The sequence below is a fragment of the Lolium rigidum genome, chromosome 5, assembly GCF_022539505.1.
Source record: "Lolium rigidum isolate FL_2022 chromosome 5, APGP_CSIRO_Lrig_0.1, whole genome shotgun sequence".
In the NCBI taxonomy this organism is placed as follows: Eukaryota; Viridiplantae; Streptophyta; class Magnoliopsida; order Poales; family Poaceae; genus Lolium; species Lolium rigidum.
In genome coordinates this window covers 267,604,831-267,625,798 of record NC_061512.1, presented here as the reverse complement: position 1 = coordinate 267,625,798, position 20,968 = coordinate 267,604,831, and the positions used below count along the sequence as shown (strand labels likewise).

The following is a 20,968-nucleotide window of genomic DNA, read 5'->3' as shown; positions in this document are numbered from 1 at the left end:
TGGCCTGAAATATAAAATCATTCCGAGACTTCCAGATGTTCCATGCGGCACATGCAATAATCTCCACAAAGCATGGCCCCTGGAAGTTGTTCTTGGCTTCCCAAAATCCCTCCGACCAAGATTTATCATTTGGCCACTGAATGCCGATAGAAGTCCAGCAACTTCTAGCAAAGTCACACTCAAAGAACAGGTGTGATCGTGTCTCTAGGCTAGCAGTCGTGCAAAGGGAACAATCTGTCCCAGAACTCAAAGTCCAATTCTTGCGAGACATAATATCCCTGGTATTCAATCTGTCCATCACAAGTAACCAGAGAAAGACCTTGATTTTGGGTAGAGCTTTGGATGACCAGATTGCCATCATTAGCTCATGCTTAGGAACTCTTTCAAATAAAAATTTATAGTACCTTGCAGAAGTGTACTTTTCGCCCCAAACAAATTTCCTTTGATCATATACGTCAGGCAAGAGAGGGTTGTCACGAGCTAGCTGTAGAACCTCATGTAGCTCTTGGAATGCTTCTGTCGACAAGGGGAGGAAGAACTTTGAGGTCATGTCCCCTGCGGAAAAAAGATCCATTTGTTAAACTAACTAGCTACAAATAACATAAATTAAACAATGAACTACACACATGCATATTTTATCAATGACACATGAAAGGTTCAAGTTGCTAACTGCGATCGAGGAGGAAAAAATAAATGAGAAAGCTCAAGTGTGGCTCGGACACTTCATATCATGTTTGTTTCATGCTCTCGGGCATTTCATCGAACACCTTGTGTGCATAAGAGGAACCAAAAGCAAACCTACCACCCCTTGTGAAGATTGTGAAGAGAAGTGGCACCAAATGGCTAAGTGAAGTGTGCTGAGCTGCATTTATAGGGATGGGCCTTTAGTCGCGGTTGGCAAAGCCCCTCCCGTCCCCCAGCTGTCGACCGAGCCAGCTGGCCCAGACCTTTGGTCGCGGGTCGCCTCCCGAACCGCGACTAAAGACCCCTTTAGTCGCGGTTCAAATATTTTGGGGACTAATGGGGGTGGACGGAAGCCTCTTTTTCTACTAGTGATGGCTATCTCTTGTGGAATGAATGGAGGTTATTTAAGAGTAAGTATGCATACATTGTTAGAGAAGAGCAATGAGCCGCTAACCGAAGCCATGCTTAATCATGGTAAAAGTTTTAGCAACGAGCATCCTCAATAGGAAGAGTGAAAAAAGTAAAAGAAAACGAGTTGTGAAAAAAGAAAGAGAAAAGAAAAAGAAAAAGAAAGAAAAAAGAGTATGAGAAAAAAGTGAGAGAGAGTTAGAGAGGATGCTCAACGTCTGTTGTTCATGTTGTCCCGGTATGGATGGCCTATAGTTGAGATACCCATCTCCTTTGGTCCTTTGTACAGGCGGAATGAAGGTACCCCATTACGATACTTGGTTGAAACATGTATGTTGAAAAGTCTTGGTAACCCAAAGTTGAGAAATGAGAGGTGTAGTCCTTAGCATTCAAGAAAATGAGGCAACACTTACTCATAAGAGGTCAAACTCATGACACATAGATATCTTCATACATGAGATACTTGGTACCCCATCCTTATTATTATTGTTGACATGAATTGCATAGCTCAAAACCTTGTTTTATTCTCTCTACTTTTTTATTTTTGTTGAAGGTTTAGCACATATATTCCCTGCTTAATTTCTTGTGTTCAAGAGTCAAAAGAAATATCCAAGAAAAGAGAGGACAAAGAGTATTCCAACAATTCTATAGGATTCTCCTAAGCATGCTTTATGATTCATACTACTTATCATTCATGTTTCTTACAATGTTATTTACTATTATGCATGCTTTGTAGAATGTAAGAGATATCACTTTATACTTCATATTGCTTATTGTCAATTTTAATTGATCTGAATCTTCTAAGACTTTTCATGATTACATAGAAGAGATGCAATAAACTCCAAAGTCCATGTTAGTTTTATCACATTTATGCTCGAGGACGAGCATAGGTTAAGCTTGGGGATGTTGATGCATGTAAAATGCATACATGAACTTTGCACTTTATTGCAACATATTACCATATATTTTCATCTTATATAGTGTTATTCCCATGTTTTATGATGTTTTAGGGGATTTTCTAAACAATCCCCCCTCCTCCGGTTTTAATTCTGTTTGGCAGAAAATGCCACTTTTTAGTCTTTTTGAATTTCTAGGAGCTACGGGACTCGAAAAAGGAAAAGATCAGGGGCCACGCTTCGGAAATTTCAAGACGAACAAAATAAGCTATAGTGGGACACCAGGAGGGCGCGCCACCTGGGGTCGTTTCCATCTCGAGCGTCCGTTTCGCTTCAATTGTGACGCCCCGAAACCGGTACCCTGAGGATTCCAGCGTAACCGCCGAAATCCGCACGATATCGGTTCAGAGACGCCCCCCGACACGAAGTGCGTGACCATTCACACACGTGATGCCAGATGAATTAACACAAGCGGTAACATTACAACAGGATTACAATAGAGCCCACAAGAAACATATATTACAACAACGACTCCAATGAGTCAAGATACAGATATACAATACAAAGATCCGAATCATACAGAAGATCGAATGCATCCGAGTACGGACAAGATACAAATTGGACTAAGAGTCCTGAAGATAACCAGTGGCGTCCATAACCCTGCCCAGGCCAAGACGGAGGGTAACCTTGCTAACGTCGTCATCTCGTACCTGTCGAAGTCGGGCCATCGGTTGCCGACAAAAGGGGGGAGGAGACAAAAGAAAGAAAGGCGAGGGTAAGTACCATGGCACGTACTTGCGAGACAAGACCGGCTGTGCTCACCGGTGGGCGGTATAAACATCGCCCGGCTATATGTGGAGTTCAGCGGCAGCAAAGCAACTAACCAATAGAGACATGCTACAACATTCGTCTAACAGAGAATGGGAGAGAGCGCATAAGTTAACAGTTCTATACTCTGCAAACATCACCCAACCGATGCATTCCCCCTTCGCAAAGGAAGAAGTACTAACAAGGGCACTCACACGGTTGACAAGTTTTATAAGTTATCCGTTATAATAGTGCTAACTTACTACGCCAGTTATTAATAAATTATTAGCAGCAACATAAAGGTGTAAGTTGTTCTATGATCAAGCTATACAGCTCCAAGTCGTCCATAACCGCGAACACGGCTTATCGATAAGACGTACACCCTGCAGGGGTTGCCCAAATGTAACCATACGCATGCTCGACCCGCTTACGACAGGCGGAGTCTCACAACAAGACCGTTCCCAGTTCAACAAGAAAGTCTAAGGGGGCCACCCGACTAAGCTACCCGTATCGAAGTTCGGCCGTACTTCGAAGCGGACTCAGGGTTTGCGTTAACGGCTAGGCATGCAAACCACACGCTTCGCTAAACGTTCTGCGGGGTACAATACAGAATGTAAACACCCGAAGGCAACAGAATATAAACATGCATGCGCCAAATAAAACCAAGGTTGTGGCCCCCTTTTCAACTGACTTAAGAAAAGGTAATGGGTGAGGGGGGGTCCCGATAATCGTCCCCACGCATGGGTAGAGCGCTCAATCTTGGTTCCTAGGGGACATTAGCGAGACAAAGATCCGATGCTTTCGCAAAGGAGCTCACAGATGCCACTGCTTACAATTTTAGTTGTTAACAATATAGTAGGACATGAGTATCTCCAACAACTGATATAACATGTGATAAGCTCCCAACAACCCAACAGATATAAAGATAACAAAATATCCCTAAACATGTGCTACGACTTGCAAGGCTCAACCAACAAACAATGGCGATAGGTAGCGGATATTTAACACGGCTCACATGGGTAACAGTGGAATAGGACACGTGACACAACAGAATCGCAGCATATGGATAGCAAGAGAACAACGAGACGGAAACTATAAAATAGGTGAAGAGGTGGGCTCGCCTGTGAAAAGCTGCAGGAGAACTTGCCGGAGAACTCATCGCATCTCACAACACCACTTCGTGATCCTATCCGGGAAGAAGCAAATGCTGGAACAAGCAACGGATGCAAATCTTACTACTACGGATAAAGAACCAACATGATGGAGATGACATGCATGACATGGCAGATATGGTGCGATGCACTTATCAGGATTAAGCGGAGTCGGAACCCCGAACAAACAAATTAGGTTGGAGTTGCATTTCTACCGACAAAGTTAATTGGTGGTTAACATGGCAAGCATGGCAGGGGTGCGCTGCTTCAAGATTAAATGGAACCGGGACAACCAATAGTTATATCCCACATATTCCATATGTTCCATATTAGGTGATAATGCAAACTATCATGAGATTGTATGAAGCACGATACAACAGCAAACATGGATGGCATATTCATGTTCCTCTCATTTTTCTGATCAGTTTTCATATACAACACTTTTTTATTTCGAGTTACAGATTAAAAGTTATTAGCATAACTGTTTTTATTATTCAAAAATAGGAAACATAATTAGTTTAAAAGGAAAAATGACCCGAAAATAAAGTCTGCCCGGGGAAAGGACCCCGGGTTTGTTTTCTAAGTATGCAGGGCGGTTTCCAGGAAACCGTCAAGAGCAGGGATGCCGGGTTAGGGAACCAAAAGCGCAGGGGGCTATGTGCAAGATTTTTAGATCTGGGGGGGCAAGGAATTTTCTCACCGAGGCGGTTTGACCCGCGGTCACTGACGCGTGGGACCCGGTCGCTGACGTGGGAACCATGCGGGAGCACGCGGAAGGTGCTCGACGACAGACTACGCCGCGCGCGTTCCAGGCGTGGTGGTCACCGTGGCCAGCGTCGCGCGAGCGATGTAAGGGGCTCCCGGATGCGCGCGTGAGCTCTCCGGATGCGCCTCATCGGCGCGGACCAGGAGGAGGCGGCGCCATCGTCGAGGGAGCGCCGGAGAGACGCCGGCGGCGAGGTCTGCGACGGAAGAGCTCGGCATCAACAGCGGCAGCAAGAAAACGGAAGCAAAAGGGAACGAGAAGATGTCTAGGAGATGCGCCTCGTTACCACGGAGCTCGACGTGTCACCGGCGGCAGCAGGGGGGTCGGAGGTGGCCGGAATTCGGTGAAACACCTTGCCAGAGCCGGAGAGGAATCGGTGAAAATGGCGACGATTTTGGGTGCCCCCGGCCCGATTGCTTGCATGAGGTGAACGAGGAGAGGGAGGCGAAGCTCTCGGTGTCCACAGTTTGGCGCGAGGTGCCCTGTAGCGGCGGGGCGTCGACGGCCGATGGCGGTGGTCTGGCCGTGGCTCACAGAGAAGAAAGGAGAGGGAACAAGGCATCGGCGCGAGTGGAAGGAAAAAGAGGAGGGGAGGCTAGGGTTTTGGGTGCAAGGGATAAGAGGAGGGGAGTAGGTGAGGAGGGAGGTGGCCGGGGTGGTTGAGAGAGGAGGGCCACGCCATGTGCGTGCATCTCTCCCGTCGCTGTCCAGGGAGGACGAAAAGAAGAGGATGGGGGCGTGGCGAAGGGGTATGGGCCGGATCAGGCTGGGCCGCAGGGGAGAAGGGAAGAAAAGGGAGTGGGCCGCCGGGTTGGGCTGCTCGGGCCAGGAAAAAGGGAGGGTCCGGTTAGCAAGGAATTAGGGTTTTCCTTTTAAAACTTTTTCTCTTTTCTTTCAAAACTGTTTTGCAAGTTGAGTTTGAATTCAATCCAAACAAATTTTGAATTTGAAGCAGAGGGGTGATATAGACAAACGAAATAATTAGGTTTATAAATAATTTCATTTATTTTGGTTTTAGGGTTTATTAAACAAAAGAGGAGCGGGGGTTTTGTATAAACCAAAAGAGAGGGAAAATAAAATAACTAGGGTTTCAAAATAATTTTTATTTTGCAAAACCATGGATGATATGATGCATGATTTCATGATGATGCAGAAAAGGAAAAGAACAAACAAAACTATTAGGGGTCCTACCCTGGGCCGTTACAAATCCAACGCCAACCGACTTGTTTTGACCTAACAACTACTATATATACGACCGCCGAGGATTTCGTTGAGGCTACGGCAGAGGAGATCAAAAACACATAAACATAGAGTCAGCGGGCCGCCGCCGGCGGAGATCGGAGGGGGGAAACGCTGCCGGAATTGCCTCCGGTGGACTCCACTCCCCTTCGGTGAAGGCATAAGCACCATCTTCATCATCTTCATCAACATCTACAGCAACTCTACATCACCCCCTCTGTAATCTCTTGGCAAACATGATGTATGATGCAATATATTGTTTTCCCATAATCTATTGTATCTCTATGTTGATGTCTGAGTAGTGAATTGTTCATGGCAATTGTGAGATAGTTTGTTGTTGGTTGCATACAAGTATTTGTTATCTTCTATGATGATCTTTTGTACTGATATATGAGTGCACACATTTGTTGGGGGGATGCATAAGGTTGTCACCGTTGCATGTTGATAGGGAGAGGGACAGCGGGAGCTGACATAAACCTTATCCTAATTCTTAGATGCATGTTGTATTAATCATGATTAATCAAACGGGGGGTATAACTATGGGGACTTTTAATCTTACAATGGTGGTTGAACTTTACTTATTAATAATTTCCTTGTTTGCTCTTAACTGCCTTGGGATCAATCACTAGGTGTGTACTTTCTCATATCCATGGCTACACGTATCTATGGCTCCTCTCTAGAAGAAACACTAAAAAGACTATAATGAGCTTCACTAATTGTGACAACCACACAAATGAAATAGCAATTTGCCTGAACACTTGCTCTCTTCCATTCATATCATTGCATTTTATTTTTTTGCACTTTACTTGTCTTGCATTCTACTTTTTGCATTTTAATTTCAGCACTTATAGTTTCTTGTAAAACCCCTAAACACACACACCATATCTCCTAGCTTTGCATAGAAGGCCATATAAGTGGGTTATAGGGCTTTAGAGAATAGATAATTTACCTTCAGCTCCTCGTGGGTTCGACACTCAAATACTATCGAATTGTACTGTGGTGATCCCCTGTAGTTGCGGGTTATGACCTGCGAGCCAGATCGACCGAACCCACTCCGGGTCAGTTTGTATCCAAATTATTTCAAGCCTAGGTCATCCCAAACTCCTATATAATAGCATGTCTAGCAGACACCCCATATCGGCCTGGAAACGTTAGTTTGGGATGATATGGTGTTTTTGGTCCATTTTTGGGCTAGGCCAGACACCGAATCGGTGGTCTGGCCTGGAAAATGGATCCAAGCCGCAGCCCAAAACCGTGAAATGCCCGTATATATGGCAGTCGGAGAGGCCGGTGGGGGCCAAACCCCATCCGCTCCTCCACCTCCCCGCCTCCCGTTGACGAAAAATCATCCTCCCACGGGCGAGCAATCGGCGATGCGTGCGCGTAGATCTAGCCTCCCCTCCTCCCGCCGGTGAGCGATGGTTTCAGGGCGCGGCTTCAACGGGCGCGGGGGCGGCCAGGTTGGCCGCGACGGAAGCGGCCTCGACAGCGGCGGGAGCTCCAACGACCGTGCTGATGAGAAGACGGAGAAGGTCCGCTCCGATGCTGCGCGGATCCGAGGGACGTACCGCTTCAGCAGGTACAGCGTCGCCCCACCGCCCGTGTTCTCGAAGCGCGAGTCCGCGGCTTACTGACGCCACGACTCCTCTTCTGGCGGCGCTTCGAGCTCTTGCCAGCCGCCGTCAACGGCACTGGTGGTGAAGACGGAGCCCGAAGACGCGCCAGCGCCCGCGTTCACACCCGGTGATTACCTCGACGATGCAGAGCTCGAGCGTCTCCTCCCGAAGCTCGGCAAGGAAGCTGGCCTCGCGCCTGGCGACTTCATCGACGAGCGCCACTTCGACACCGTCATCGGGCTCGTCTCACAGACGAGCCGCCGCGAAGCGGACAAGGTGGAGGAGTGGCGGCTGGTCGCGGGGGAGCAGGGGAAGATCTCCGTCGACGTCGGCAGCGCCGGCGAGTGAGGAGGCTGCCGACGCGCCGCCGCCACGGCACAGGGCTCCGGTGAGCATCCCGAGCCAAATTTTGGTACTAGGTTGCCGTGGTGACGAGAATTAGCTCGAATAGTAGCCCAATTCGAGTAGCTTTTGGTTGACCGTAGCCGAATTTAGCTTATGCATGTATGAACTGTTGAATGCAATGCAATTCTATCTCCCGCGCCAATTTTTTTAAATATGAAGTTCTCTTTAGCGTATCTAGTCTGTGCGCTCGTTTTTTAAACCCCAAATCTGCTTTGGGGTGCCCTGGATAGGTGGTTTTGGGGTTTGGGGTTTGAGGTATCAGCTAGAGATGCTCTAAGGTCCAGGAACGCCCCAAATTAAGTTTAGACCATGTTTAAGATAAACCATAGTTCTAGACTTGTTTGCTGCACATACAACTGAAATTACCCGCACCAATTCGTATCGATCTGGTGTTTTTGCTACTGAAGATTTGTGTGATCTGTTGTTCCATTGGAAATTGGAAGATTGCAATTTACCACTTCGTGGTCGGCGGCTATTTGCGCAAGTGTGTGAAGTTGCGAATATCTACAGGGTTGAGAGCTGTTGCATTGATACCAGGGAGAGAGCGAGAAGGTGAGTATAGAGAGGCGGTGACAATATAGTGAAAGAGTGTGGAACGGGCGACGGAGTTATTGGCCTGTCTCCCGCGCTTTCCCACGCGTGCAGAATTGGCCGATTGGAGTTCATTTTAGACTCGTCCGGGACAAGCTCGCTAGAAACGCCCGACTCACCCGTTGTTGCTGGGCCTGCCTCAGGGCTGCTTTAAGCTTCACGCCAGCTACAACTTAGGAGTGCTGCAGAAATCCAAACGGGCTGATTTTCTTCTCCCCAAGCCAGGCCGAACCATCTGCGGGAACCAAACGCGCCCGAATTGAATGAACAGCGTCCGAAAACATATACCCAAAACAGAAGAAACACGCTGGTCAGAAATGTGAAACTCTGCTCAAAGTACATGGTCAAATAGTTCAGGCACAAAGCTGAGCATGGGCTCAATCAACGCATGCCACGGCTATCTCACAAAAACCCGTTCAGGTGGAAGCCACGGACGCTGCTGCCGCCGACGCACAACCACCTTATGATCCTAAATTACATCATGAACTAACACGTGCGTCTATGCTCATTGATCAAGCGACCTAGTTTTTGTTTTGGAGAGAAATCAAGCGACGTAGTTGACCTTCTCTTGTTGCATCGCGTCCACGATCTTGGACCATTTGGTGCGGATGGTGATCACCACCAGCGTGCTTGTCTGGCACGTCAGCCCGCAGATCAGACCCAACCATAAGCCCTGCAAAAATTGAAGATTTGTACATCAGCTATTTTCCAGATCGGAGGGAGTTTCATTCATTACGTACCCTGGTGTTGAAGTTGAGCCTGAAGGCGAAGAGGATGGCCAGCGGCATGCCGACGAAGTAGAACGCCACCAGGTTCGTCATCGCCGCCAGGTGCTGCCATCCGCAGCCCCTCGCCACCCCTGCCAAATGCCAATTCATTCATTTGTTTGGTCACTCAATTGTATGTATAGCACTAGCAGTGCATTCTAGTCTCTGATTTTGTGTCCATAATACGAAATCATCCGTGTGAAGGAATAAGAGAATAATGATTCTCGGAGAATGGTGTAGGTGTGCAGGTAGCTGGCTGACGGTTTTTTCTCACCTGAAAGGATGCCCTGGGCGGAGTCGAGCACGATGGACATCATCATGAACGGGGTGATGGCCGCAAACTCTGCCGCAATCACCGAGCTCCCGCTGAAGAGGCTCGCCCAGAGGCCTTGGCCAAAGCCCAGCAGCAGGATGAAGGAGAGACCGAGGAACACAGACAGCTTCAACGTCACCGCCACGGCGTTCTTCGCCCTGACTATGTTCCCGGCACCGATCTCATTCGATACCCTCGTGCTGCAAAAAGTGCAGGAAAAGGAACATAAAATCCCCCTAATTTTACACACAAAGAAACTGGTTCTGACAGCGACAGAGGAAGAAATTGTGAGTCTGAAACCGGACATTACATCACGTACCTCACAGCGGCACTGAACCCGTAGGTGATCATGTAGGCAATGGCCTCCGTGCTCGCGCTGCATTTGGAAATTAAAGATGGATGAAGTCGATTCATGCCACTAATCATGCATGGGTCCTGGCCTACGTATTACATGATTGAACAATGTCACTGACCAGACTGCAAGAGACGTAACTTACCACATGGCGATCAACGACGTGCTCACCGTGGAATCCGGCAGCAGGCCAGCAATCAGCACCAAGAGCTCAAACGCCCACCACTCCAAGCTGCAGTCAGTACGAATAATGCCAGGTTAGATTATAGAGGAAATGACGTACAAGTGTCTCTGAGAATAACATGTGTGGATGTGCAACAACATACAGACCAGACCATGATGGCGGAGGGCGTTGCGAGCCTGATGGTCGGCAGCACGTAGCTGAACGCGTCGACGGAGAAGCCCTTCCACGTCTCGTCGAACTCCCTGGACCACATCACGTACCCGAGCAGCAGCAGGCAGGAGAACCAGAACGTGGCGGAGATGGAGGCGGACGCGCCGGCGAGGCCCAGGCCGAGCACGTTCACTAGCAGGTGGTTCAGCGCGACGTGGAGCGCGAAGGGCACCCCGGAGCAGATCACGAGCGGCAGGACGACGGACTGCGTCTGCAGATACCGCAGCAAGCACTGCATGAAGGAGAAGGCGAACAGGCCCGGGATCTGGTACCGGACGAACACCGCTGCGGCGACGGACACCTCGGGGTCCTGACGAAGGAACAGCAGCAGCGGCTCCGTGAACAGCCACAGGGCGGAGATGAGCACGGACACCACCGCGGACATGATCAGCGACGACTGCAGGTATAGGCCCAGCATGCGGTACAGCCGGGCGCCGTAGGCCTGCCCGCACAGCGTCTCCAGGGCGCCACTCATGCCGGTCTGAAACGTGGTTCAAAATATTGCAAATAGCTGCATCGTCGATCATGCCTCGACGCAGCAGCAATAGCTATAGCTAGGTGTGTAATTATTGCGTGGTCGAACAAAATCTGGCAAAGAGCATGTGGTATGAGCAGTATACGTACCACGAAGGCGTAGCCGGTGACGGTGGCCCAGGAGTTGCCGAGCGTGGCGCCAGCGAGGTGGACGACGCCGAGGTGGCCGGAGAACATCACGGAGACGAGCGGGACGGCGTAGTAGAACATGTTGGTGAGGACCATCGGCACCGCGAACTGCAGCTGCGCCCACGCTTCCTCCGTGTCGATCGCGCGCCGCAGCCATGCCGGCGGCGACCGCGCCGTCGCCTCGCCGCCCTTGCCGCCGACGGAGGCGCCGAGCAGCGGGGCTAAAGACATGCCGATGTCGGCAGGGCCAGATGATAGCGGGAGAAGGAGGAGGAGGCTATTTGGGTGTGGCGCCGCTGGAGACCGAACGAGGATTCAACGGCGCTCAGCGAAATGTGATGTGGAGATTATTTATTGCAGGTAGCAAAGCGAAGCTTTCTCTTGGCCACGTTTTCCTGAGGTGGCTGGGTCGCGCGGGTATGCGTGGCTGGGGGGAAACAGATTGTCATGGCTTTGACGGATCCATCTTGTATATATCTTATATCAGGTCTATGTAAAAATATGTGAAATTCGGACTTGGAGGTGCGAGAAAACGTGGAAGAAGTGAAGGGAGACGAACACCCGTGTACCACTGAAATATATGAATGGAGTGGAGTGTGTAGTTAACTCAGTCGTCTGCTTCTCCTTGGCAGGCAGGGAGATGCGCCCCGTCCATCAGTTCGCATTTAAGTCGCATGCAGCCGCAAATATAGTCCAACCACGCGCGCAGAGTACGTGCTGTGTTTTTCTTCTGCAGGACAAGGCGAGCTAGACGTTTACCTACTCAAGTGTTCACGTTCGCGAAAAAAGCGACTGCTTTGTCGTCGGTTTCTCTGGTCGTAAGAAGATCGAGCAGAAGAAGAAGCAATGGTGTGCGTAGAGTGTGGATACGATCCAACGACCAGACTCGGCCCTAGCACTACGGTGGCCAGCGATCGACGCCGCGCGCCTATATAAGCGATGAAAAAGGAAAGCGGAAACATAGATGTAGGCTTGAAGATGAGACCAGAATACTGGCAAATATATTTTGAAATGGAGGTAATACTAGGTAACCCAACCTTTTTTTTTTATAATTTTCTAAAATTCCATGGAAAAACATATATTTCATGTTATGTTCGACCTACCCTTAAGGCTGCTCAAATATTCCTACTACCGTCAAATCGATGGAACGGGAAAGTGACACCAAACTCCACCAGATCCACCGGAGACGTGGAAAATAAATAATATTATCGTGTAAATTAATAGCAACTGCACCGTTAAGGTCAACTACACCATCTAGCACACCATCGAAAATATCCGAGATCGAGGACGGATTCGCATCCATTGAAAACTTTGGAGTAACTGAGGTATAGTATTAACATACAATCATGCAATACCAGCTACTCTCACGTTCATAAAAAAATACTCAACTTTATCCAGATACGAAGGTATATAAAATTAAACATCTTTTTTAAGCAGAGAGTAGAAACTTTAATGATATGTCATGCCATTAAATGGTTGTGATAACTAAATATATTACTACCATAACATCACACTTTTAAGGTAAGATGAATCTATAAACTAATTAATGTGTTATTAGTGCATGATAGTACCACATCCAAATTTTGACCAGGTATACGCCTATGTTAATTCTCACTACGATCGACTAGTCAATAATTGTGCAACGGGAAAGTGCATACGACCGAAACGTGGGTCGTCGTGAGTAGACGCAGCAGTGGAAATAAATGTACTGTCTGGACCAAATCTGGCAGAGCTTGTGGTTGGAGCAGAAACTTATTTCTAAACGGAGGAAGTAGAAACTTGCAATGATTACCGTTCTTCTTTCCAAAATGCCAATGATATTAATTAGCATAAGGGTCTGTCAATAATTGTGCAAGGGCAAGAAGAGATGCATACGACTGGCACGGTGGGAGCTGCGATAGCTGCATCATCGATCATGCCTCGACGCAGCAGCAATAACTATAGCTAGGTGTGTAATTATTGCGCGGTCGAACAAAATCTGGCAAAGAGCATGTGGTATGAGCAGTATACGTACCACGAAGGCGTAGCCGGTGACGGTGGCCCAGGAGTCACCGAGCGTGGCGCCGGCGAGGTGGACGACGCCGAGGTGGCCGGAGAACATCACGGAGACGAGCGGGACGGCGTAGTAGAACATGTTGGTGAGGACCATCGGCACCGCGAACTGCAGCTGCGCCCACACTTCCTCCGTGTCGATCGTGCGCCGCAGCCATGCCGGCGGCGACCGCGCCGTCGCCTCACCGCCCTTGCCGCCGACAGAGGCGCCGAGCAGCGGGGCCGAAGACATGCCGATGTCGGCAGGGCCAGATGATAGCGGGAGAAGGAGGAGGAGGCTATTTGGGTGTGCCGCCGCTGGAGACCGAACGGGGATTCAACGGCGCTCAGCGAAATGTGATGTGGAGATTATTTATAGCAGGTAGCAAAGCGAAGCTTTCCCTTGGCCACGTTTTCCTGAGGTGGCTGGGTTGCGCGGGTATGCATGGCTGGGGGGAAACGGGAGAAATAGGAGAAGTCGCGGGGAATATGGGTGCTGGATGGGGCAAACCGGCAGAAGCAGCCGGTGGCGCCTTCGTTACGCAGCGGCGGCCGGTGGGGAGAAGCGGTGGCAGCAGCCGTGGAGAACTTGTGGAGAGGGGCTCCAGAGGATCTTGTTAGGGCAAGTACAACGCAGGCGCTTAGAGCGGGCGCTAGGCTCATTTTCCCGGCCGTTTCCTTCGATTCCCGATGGATCCTGGGATTCTTGCCGGCATCGATGCAACTTGTTGAGCCGGGCGCTTAGCTTTTTTTCCCCTGCCTGATCTGGATTGAGCGGCGGCGGACGCTAGACCAGGGCGCTAAAAGAGAAGGAAAAATCTTGCAGATCCGTACAGGCCAATCCTCAAACGGATTTAACAGAATCCAGATTGATTGGAGTAGTGAGCTTTTCATCCATCCCTCAAAATCAGTAACAGAGATATTTGCAGCGTATTTTCCGGCACGACTGAAACCGAATTGAAGAGAATCAAGAAAGGAATCCTGCCCCGCTCGATCCCTTCCCCTTTTGCTCGTGTCCTCTCCTCTCGCTTCCACACGCGTGCAGCACCCGGCCTTCCGTCCAGTGCTTGCCATCCCAGTACCCAAGCTTGCCCCGCCATCACGCCGCGCTCCGGCCAGGCCCGAGCTCTACCTCGTCGGCGACCGCCGCTCTCTTCCTCGTGCCGAGCACGCCGCACGGCAAGCTTGCACGCGAGCCACCAAGCCGGCCCGGCCTCTGCTCGCCCAGCTCAGGCCAAGCGCCGCCAGATGCCCCCAGAGCTTTTCTCGGTTCGGCTCTCGGGGGATTTTTTTTAGTCTTTCGGTGAGTCTCTAGCGTCGCCGCGTTGCAGGGACGAGCGCTTACCTGCTATCGGGAGCGACCCAAATTAGCGCTCTGCATTGCAAGCTAACGCGCTTAGATGATAAATCAGAATTTTTTATATTTTCTTTTTCACGTAAGGGTCTGTGTAAGCGCTTCCCATTGTACATGCCCTTAGGGATCAGAAATTTTGTTGCGATTTTTTGGGAACGGCTGGGTAATCCGTCATCCATGTTTCTCTCCCAACCGAGGCTATTCTTGCGCAGTAAGTCTAGATTGTCCCCGGTAGCAAGTTTCCTTTTTTTTTTCGTTACAAAACGCCTAACCTTGCCTGGCAAGTCAAGGGTATCACAGAGTGAGGGCATGTGCAATGGTTGATAAGATCGTCTTATCTTAACTCTGCCATGTAATCTAGATATGACAGTAAAACATGATGTATAATAAGTTATTTTTTAGTCTTACCTTTAATAACCAGACATCGTAAATATGTGGTGAGAAAGATTGTGCTAAGTGATCTCTTAGCTAAGAGAAGGTAAAGTCTTTTTTTTTACTTTCTCTTTCCTCCACATCAGCATTTATTCCACGTGGCATTGCTAAGATATCACCATTGTACATGCCCTAAGTACAAATACTGAGATATGTGATGAAAACATCTACTTTAGGGCCTTATCTGGATACGGAATATTAGGGGCGCGTTTGGTAGGTCGTATATCACTTGGCTCGCATCTTGGGAAAAAAGTTGGGTCATTTGCTAGCCGGAAGGCCTCCACGTTGTGGTCCAACAAGTTCTCAAATCACCGCTAGGCCAGTCTCGGGAGGAACGTTCGATTCGGCCGTTTCCAGCAAGCCACCCTCGCCTCGCGCTCCGCTGATGTAAAAGGGAATGTTTACCTGCACAAGCACGGATGAGAAGGGAGATGTCACGAGCTCTGGCACGCAGCAGCGAAAAGCGGAAAGGGGCGGGAAGGATTCCGTAACCTCCCGCCGATCACCCATCCTCCCCCCCCCCCCCCCCCCCCCCCGTTGATTCGAGCTCCACCTTCGGTCCATGAGCAGGTAAGCGGAGCACACATCTCCGATCGGTGGCGGCGGTTGGGCTTTATCCTCTTCTTCAACGAGTTCTCGTTCCACTTCGACGATGACTGTAAGCAACCACATCTCCAACATCTTCGCTTAGGGTCAGATCTAGGGTTTGTACTGAACCCAAATGTAGTGAATCATCATGATCCTTAGTAGATTCACTTTTGTGCCCTACAATTACGGTTCTTCGAACTATGTATTACATATTTGGTTCACCGCTGCTATAGTATACGATATGTGCGCTTGTTCATCTGTGATATGCGGTCACTGTATATGATTCCTTTTGCGACGACTTTAGCCAGTCCCTGGTCTGTGTGGGGGAGTCGCAGATCCCCTCGCGGCTCCCAGACTCACATCCCTTTGCTAAGTCCGGGGTGTCGGCGACCGATGTGTCGGTCGACGATGGACCAGTGGCTTCCCTTGTGGCCCAGGTGGCGACGGACACCACAAGGAAAACGAAGGCCAAGAACCGCAGTGACGCGGAGAAGGCCATGAGGGGTGCATAGAAGGGGACCATGAAATGGCTCCCCTTCATGTCCAACTTCTTCCTCGTGAAGATGTGTGCGCTGATTGCGTCTGAACATACAAAGGCTTCAAGGAAGGCTACCTCACTATCGTGGCCAATGCCCTCATAGAGAACTGCGGTGCTAACGTTAGCTCCACACAAGTGTATAATCACCTGAGGAAGTGGAGGGTGAGGTGGCTCATCGTTAGAAAAGCTCCACGATATTAGCGGTGCTCAATGGTGCAAGGAGACGAAAACCAACCTCCTAGAGGCTGACCACTACCACAGTCACATCTCGGTTAGCACACTATCCTTCTCACTAACTTTGATCATTGGTAACCTTCACAACTAACATACTCTGTTCCAATGTGAATGTACAAGGATGTCACCTATAGGGGGGGTGAATAGGCGAGCTATAAAACTTCTACTTGAGGTCTTAACAAGGCGGAATAAAACTATGTTTTACTTGTTAAGCACTAAGCCTACAAACTACGGTTTGCCTATGTGCACCAACAACCTATGCTAAGCAAGATAAGCAACATGGTGATAGCAAACTAGATATAGAACATCAAGCACGAACGCTATCACAATGTAAAGCGCATAGGTAAAGGAGCTCGGGTTGAGAAGTAACCGGTGCATCCCGAAGTTCACACCCTTGGGGGTGCTACTCTCCGTTGGAGAGGTGTGGAGGCACAAGGCACTCCAAGAAGCCACTAAGCCCACCGTAATCTCCTCGAGCCTTTCCCACCAAAGGGAAAGCCTCGATCCACTAAAGGACCCTTGAGGGTGGTCACCAAACCCGTACAAGCTTGGGGCAAATACCCAAGTATCAAGCTTGAGGCAAACTCCAAAACACCGGAGGCTGTCAAGTACAAGGCCACAAAGGCTACAACGCGCCACACACGGCTACAAGGCCACAAAGGCTCCAACGCCCCACAAGGGCAACAACGCCACAAAGGCTACCACGCCACAAAGGCGACAAGGCCACAAAGGCAACAAGGCCACAAAGGCAACAACACCACTAAGGTCAACAAGCCCTCTAGGGTTCCAGGGAACACACATGAACTCACACGAGACCGAAACCCCGGAGAGAACCCAAACCGATGCACCTAATGCAATGGCTAAGAACACCACTAAGATGCCCAAGTCCTTCTCTCCCAAATTTCAACAAAGCTACAAAATCTATTGGGGGAATAAGGGAGGAAGAACAAATAGTAGGAGGAACACCAAATTACTCCAAGATCTAGATCTACCAAGATCCCCTCACAAGGAGAGGGATTCACTTGGTGGAGCACTAGATCTAGATCTCCTCTCTCCTTTCCCCCAAAAAGAGGCAACAAATAGTGGAGGGATCAAGAGAAGGATCAAGCTCTTCAAGGTCAACAATGGAGGAGAGGGAATAGATGGGGAAGAGCTACCTTGGACGGAGGTGGAAGAGAGGTATAAATAGGGGCCCAGAAATATGACTATTGGGGCAGGAAAATGGTCAGATTCGCGACCCAAACCGGTACTACCGCTTGTTGAAACGGTACTACCTCTTGCTCAGAAAACAGGCAGAATATAGGCAAAAACGCGGCCCAAACCGTTACTACCGGAATTTGGACCGGTAGTACCATTCCTACCAAAACATTGCAAACCAGATAATCAATGGAGAGAGAGAGGGAGCAAGCAGCAGAGCCAGCACGCGCAGAGCAGCAGTAGGTGTGGGTGGGTCAACGCAAGCGGACAGCCGGCCGGACGAGCGAACGATGCGGGCGGGCGAGCGAGCGCGTCGAGCACGCTCTCCTCGCGAGCGAGATCGGTGATGGCGTGTAACTCACACGTTCGTTGGGAACCCCAAGAGGAAGGTATGATGCCAACAGCAGCAAGTTTTCCCTCAGAAAGAAACCAAGGTTTATCGAACCAGGAGGAGCCAAGAAGCACGTTGAAGGTTGATGGCGGCGGGATGTAGTGCGGCGCAACACCAGGGATTCCGGCGCCAACGTAGAACCCGCACAACACAACCAAAGTACTTTGCCCCAACGAAACAGCTGAGGTTGTCAATCTCACCGGCTTGCTCGTAACAAAGGATTAACCGTATTGTGTGGAAGATGATTGTTTGCGAAAACGATAAAGAACAATTGCAGTAGATTGTATGCGATGTAAAGAATAAGACCGGGGTCCACAGTTCACTAGAGGTGTCTCTCCCATAAGATAAATAGTATGTTGGGTGAACAAATTACAGTCGGGCAATTGACAAATAGAGAGGGCATAACAATGCACATACATGATATGATAAATATAGTGAGATTCAATTGGGCATTACGACAAAGTACATAGACCGCTATCCAGCATGCATCTATGCCTAAAAAGTCCACCTTCAGGTTATCATCCGAACCCCTTCCAGTATTAAGTTGCAAAACAACAGATAATTGCATTAAGTATGGTGCGTAATGTAATCAATAACTACATCCTTAGACATAGCATCAATGTTTTATCCCTAGTGGCAACAGCACATCCACAACCTTAGAACTTTCTGTCACTGTCCCGCATTTAATGGAGGCATGAACCCACACTATCGAGCATAAATACTCCCTCTTGGAGTTAAGAGTAAAAACTTGGCCAGAGCCTCTACTAATAACGGAGAGCATGCAAGATCATAAACAACACATAGGTAATAGATTGATAATTAACATAACATAGTATTCTCTATCCATCGGATCCCGACAAACACAACATATAGTATTACAGATAGATGATCTTGATCATGTTAGGCAGCTCACAAGATCCAACAATGAAGCACATGAGGAGAAGACAACCATCTATCTACTGCTATGGACCCATAGTCCAGGGGTGAACTACTCACTCATCACTCCGGAGGCGACCATGGCGGTGAAGAGTCCTCCGGGAGATGATTCCCCTCTCCGGCAGGGTGCCGGAGGTGATCTCCGAATCCCCCGAGATGGGATTGGCGGCGGCGGCGCCTCGTAAGGTTTTCCGTATCGTGGCTCTCGGTACGGAGGGTTTCGCGACGAAGACTTTAAGTAGGCGGAAGGGCAACGCGGGGGGCCACACGAGGGCCCCACACGCTAGGGCCGCGCGGCCAAGGGCCAGGCCGCGCCGCCCTATTGTGTCGGCGCCTCGTGGCCCCACTTCGTATCTCCTCCGGACTTCTGGAAGCTTCGTGCAAAAATAGGACCCTGGGCGTTGATTTCGTCCAATTCCGAGAATATTTCCTTACTAGGATTTCTGAAACCAAAACCGAGTAGAAAACAACGAATCGGCTCTTCGGCATCTTGTTAATAGGTTAGTGCCGGAAAATGCATAAATACGACATATAATGTGTATAAAACATGTAGATATCATCAATAATGTAGCATGAAACATAAGAAATTATCGATACGTCGGAGACGTATCAATCGGTTGGGGAGCGGGACAGTGGAGGCCTGCTGCGGTGCAGGCCTGGGAGCGGCGCTGGGGGCTGGGCCGGCCAGGCGGCGGCCCAAGGCAGGGCTTGAGGCGAGGCCAGCTGTGCCGCGGGGTGGAAGTGCGGCGTTGGGCCGGTGAGGTGGCGGCGGCCCAAGTGCGAATGAGCTGTGGGAGAGGAAGAAGGCTGGCGGGCCGGCCGGTACTACCGGCCCAGGTACCGGTCTGGTACCGTCCTGCATCCAGGGGCTTGTAGAGCCCATGCCGGTACTGGGCCGGTAGCCCGAGCGGTGGTACCGCTGCCCCATTTCCTTTTTTCCTTTTAGATCAAATAGGAGATACGAGAAATGCGATATCTTGAGCTAGGAAACTCGGAATGCAGCGAAACCAATTTCCCTAGAAAGAGGACGACAAGAGCTACCTCCACACAAGGTGAAATCATGGAAAAGAGTGGAGGATGATTTTCTCTTGAATCTAGAGGTGCAACCTCTCAATACGGTAAACCGGGAAAATCATCCAACTCAAACACGCAACATGTGATGCATCCGAAATCCGTTTTCGATGAGTTAGAGCTTGCCATGAGAATGAACACAAGCTCTAAAACATCTTATGGATAAGAACCAATAACAACCAAGAAACACGATACAATGCATGCAAGGTTTGAGCTCTCTCCGACGATGCAACCAACTATCCTACCGAGCACAAACCATGACCTTGCACGTTGCACTCGAGCCGGCAAGCTCCGTCTTCATCCTCCTTCAACATTGCACATGCCACCATCTTCATCCAACATACACGCCACCGTCTTCATCCATCTTTAACACCATCTTCATCCCTCTTCATATTCTACACTGTCTTCATCCCTCTTCGATACCGTCTTCTTCATTGCACTTGATCTTCTTCATCTTGCAACCTTGAGACCAACGTATGGCTCAAGGATTGCCTATGGACACAACCTAAGAGAGAACCTCAATACAACCGTTAGTCCATAGGGATTGTCATCAATTACCAAAACCACACATGGGGGCTCCATGTCCTTTCAATCTCCCCCATTTTGGTAATTGATGACAATCTCTTTGAGAGGGTTTATATAAGGAATTTAGCGAACAACCCAAGTTGAATATTTAGAACAAACTCCCCCATAATATATGCACATGTGAATGAACTTGAATTACATTGCATATATTGGCAATTAAAGCCTAGCGGAGTATCCTCTAAATATTCAACCATGCAAAGCAACCAATGCAAGGCATGAGAGGCAAAAGCTTAAGAACCAAACAAAAGCAATTCCCTTAAACCCTCCAAACTTCTCCCCCATTGGCATCGATTGCCAAAATGGAAGAAAGGTTTAGAAGGCCAATATAGTGAGAGTTCCTCCATAAGGTGTGCATTTCTCATAATGTGAGTGAAATCAAATGCACGTATTCAATGACAAATAATCGGAGGGAATCAAACTATATTGAGGATCAAAGATTGCAAAAGGATAAGAAGGTGAAGAAACTTCAACAAATGAACCAAGCAATCAAAAGAACCAACACACCATATGAAAGATATTATGATAAGATCAAGAAGAATGCTCTAAGTAATATGCGGAA

The 20,968-nt window shown here is 49.1% G+C and overlaps 1 protein-coding gene across 1 annotated transcript; it reads right to left on the bottom strand.

The window, feature by feature from the left end:
* Positions 1-8,877: 8,877 nt before the first annotated feature.
* Positions 8,878-11,256, bottom strand: LOC124652964 (protein DETOXIFICATION 19-like; the record flags this gene model as incomplete). Its single annotated transcript, XM_047192016.1, is given in 7 exon segments — positions 8,878-9,236; positions 9,304-9,422; positions 9,605-9,843; positions 9,963-10,019; positions 10,141-10,227; positions 10,326-10,870; positions 11,014-11,256. Coding segments are annotated over 7 exon segments (1,419 nt in total), but the record flags the coding sequence as incomplete, so codon positions are not given.
* Between the last annotated feature and the right edge of the window lie 9,712 nt (positions 11,257-20,968).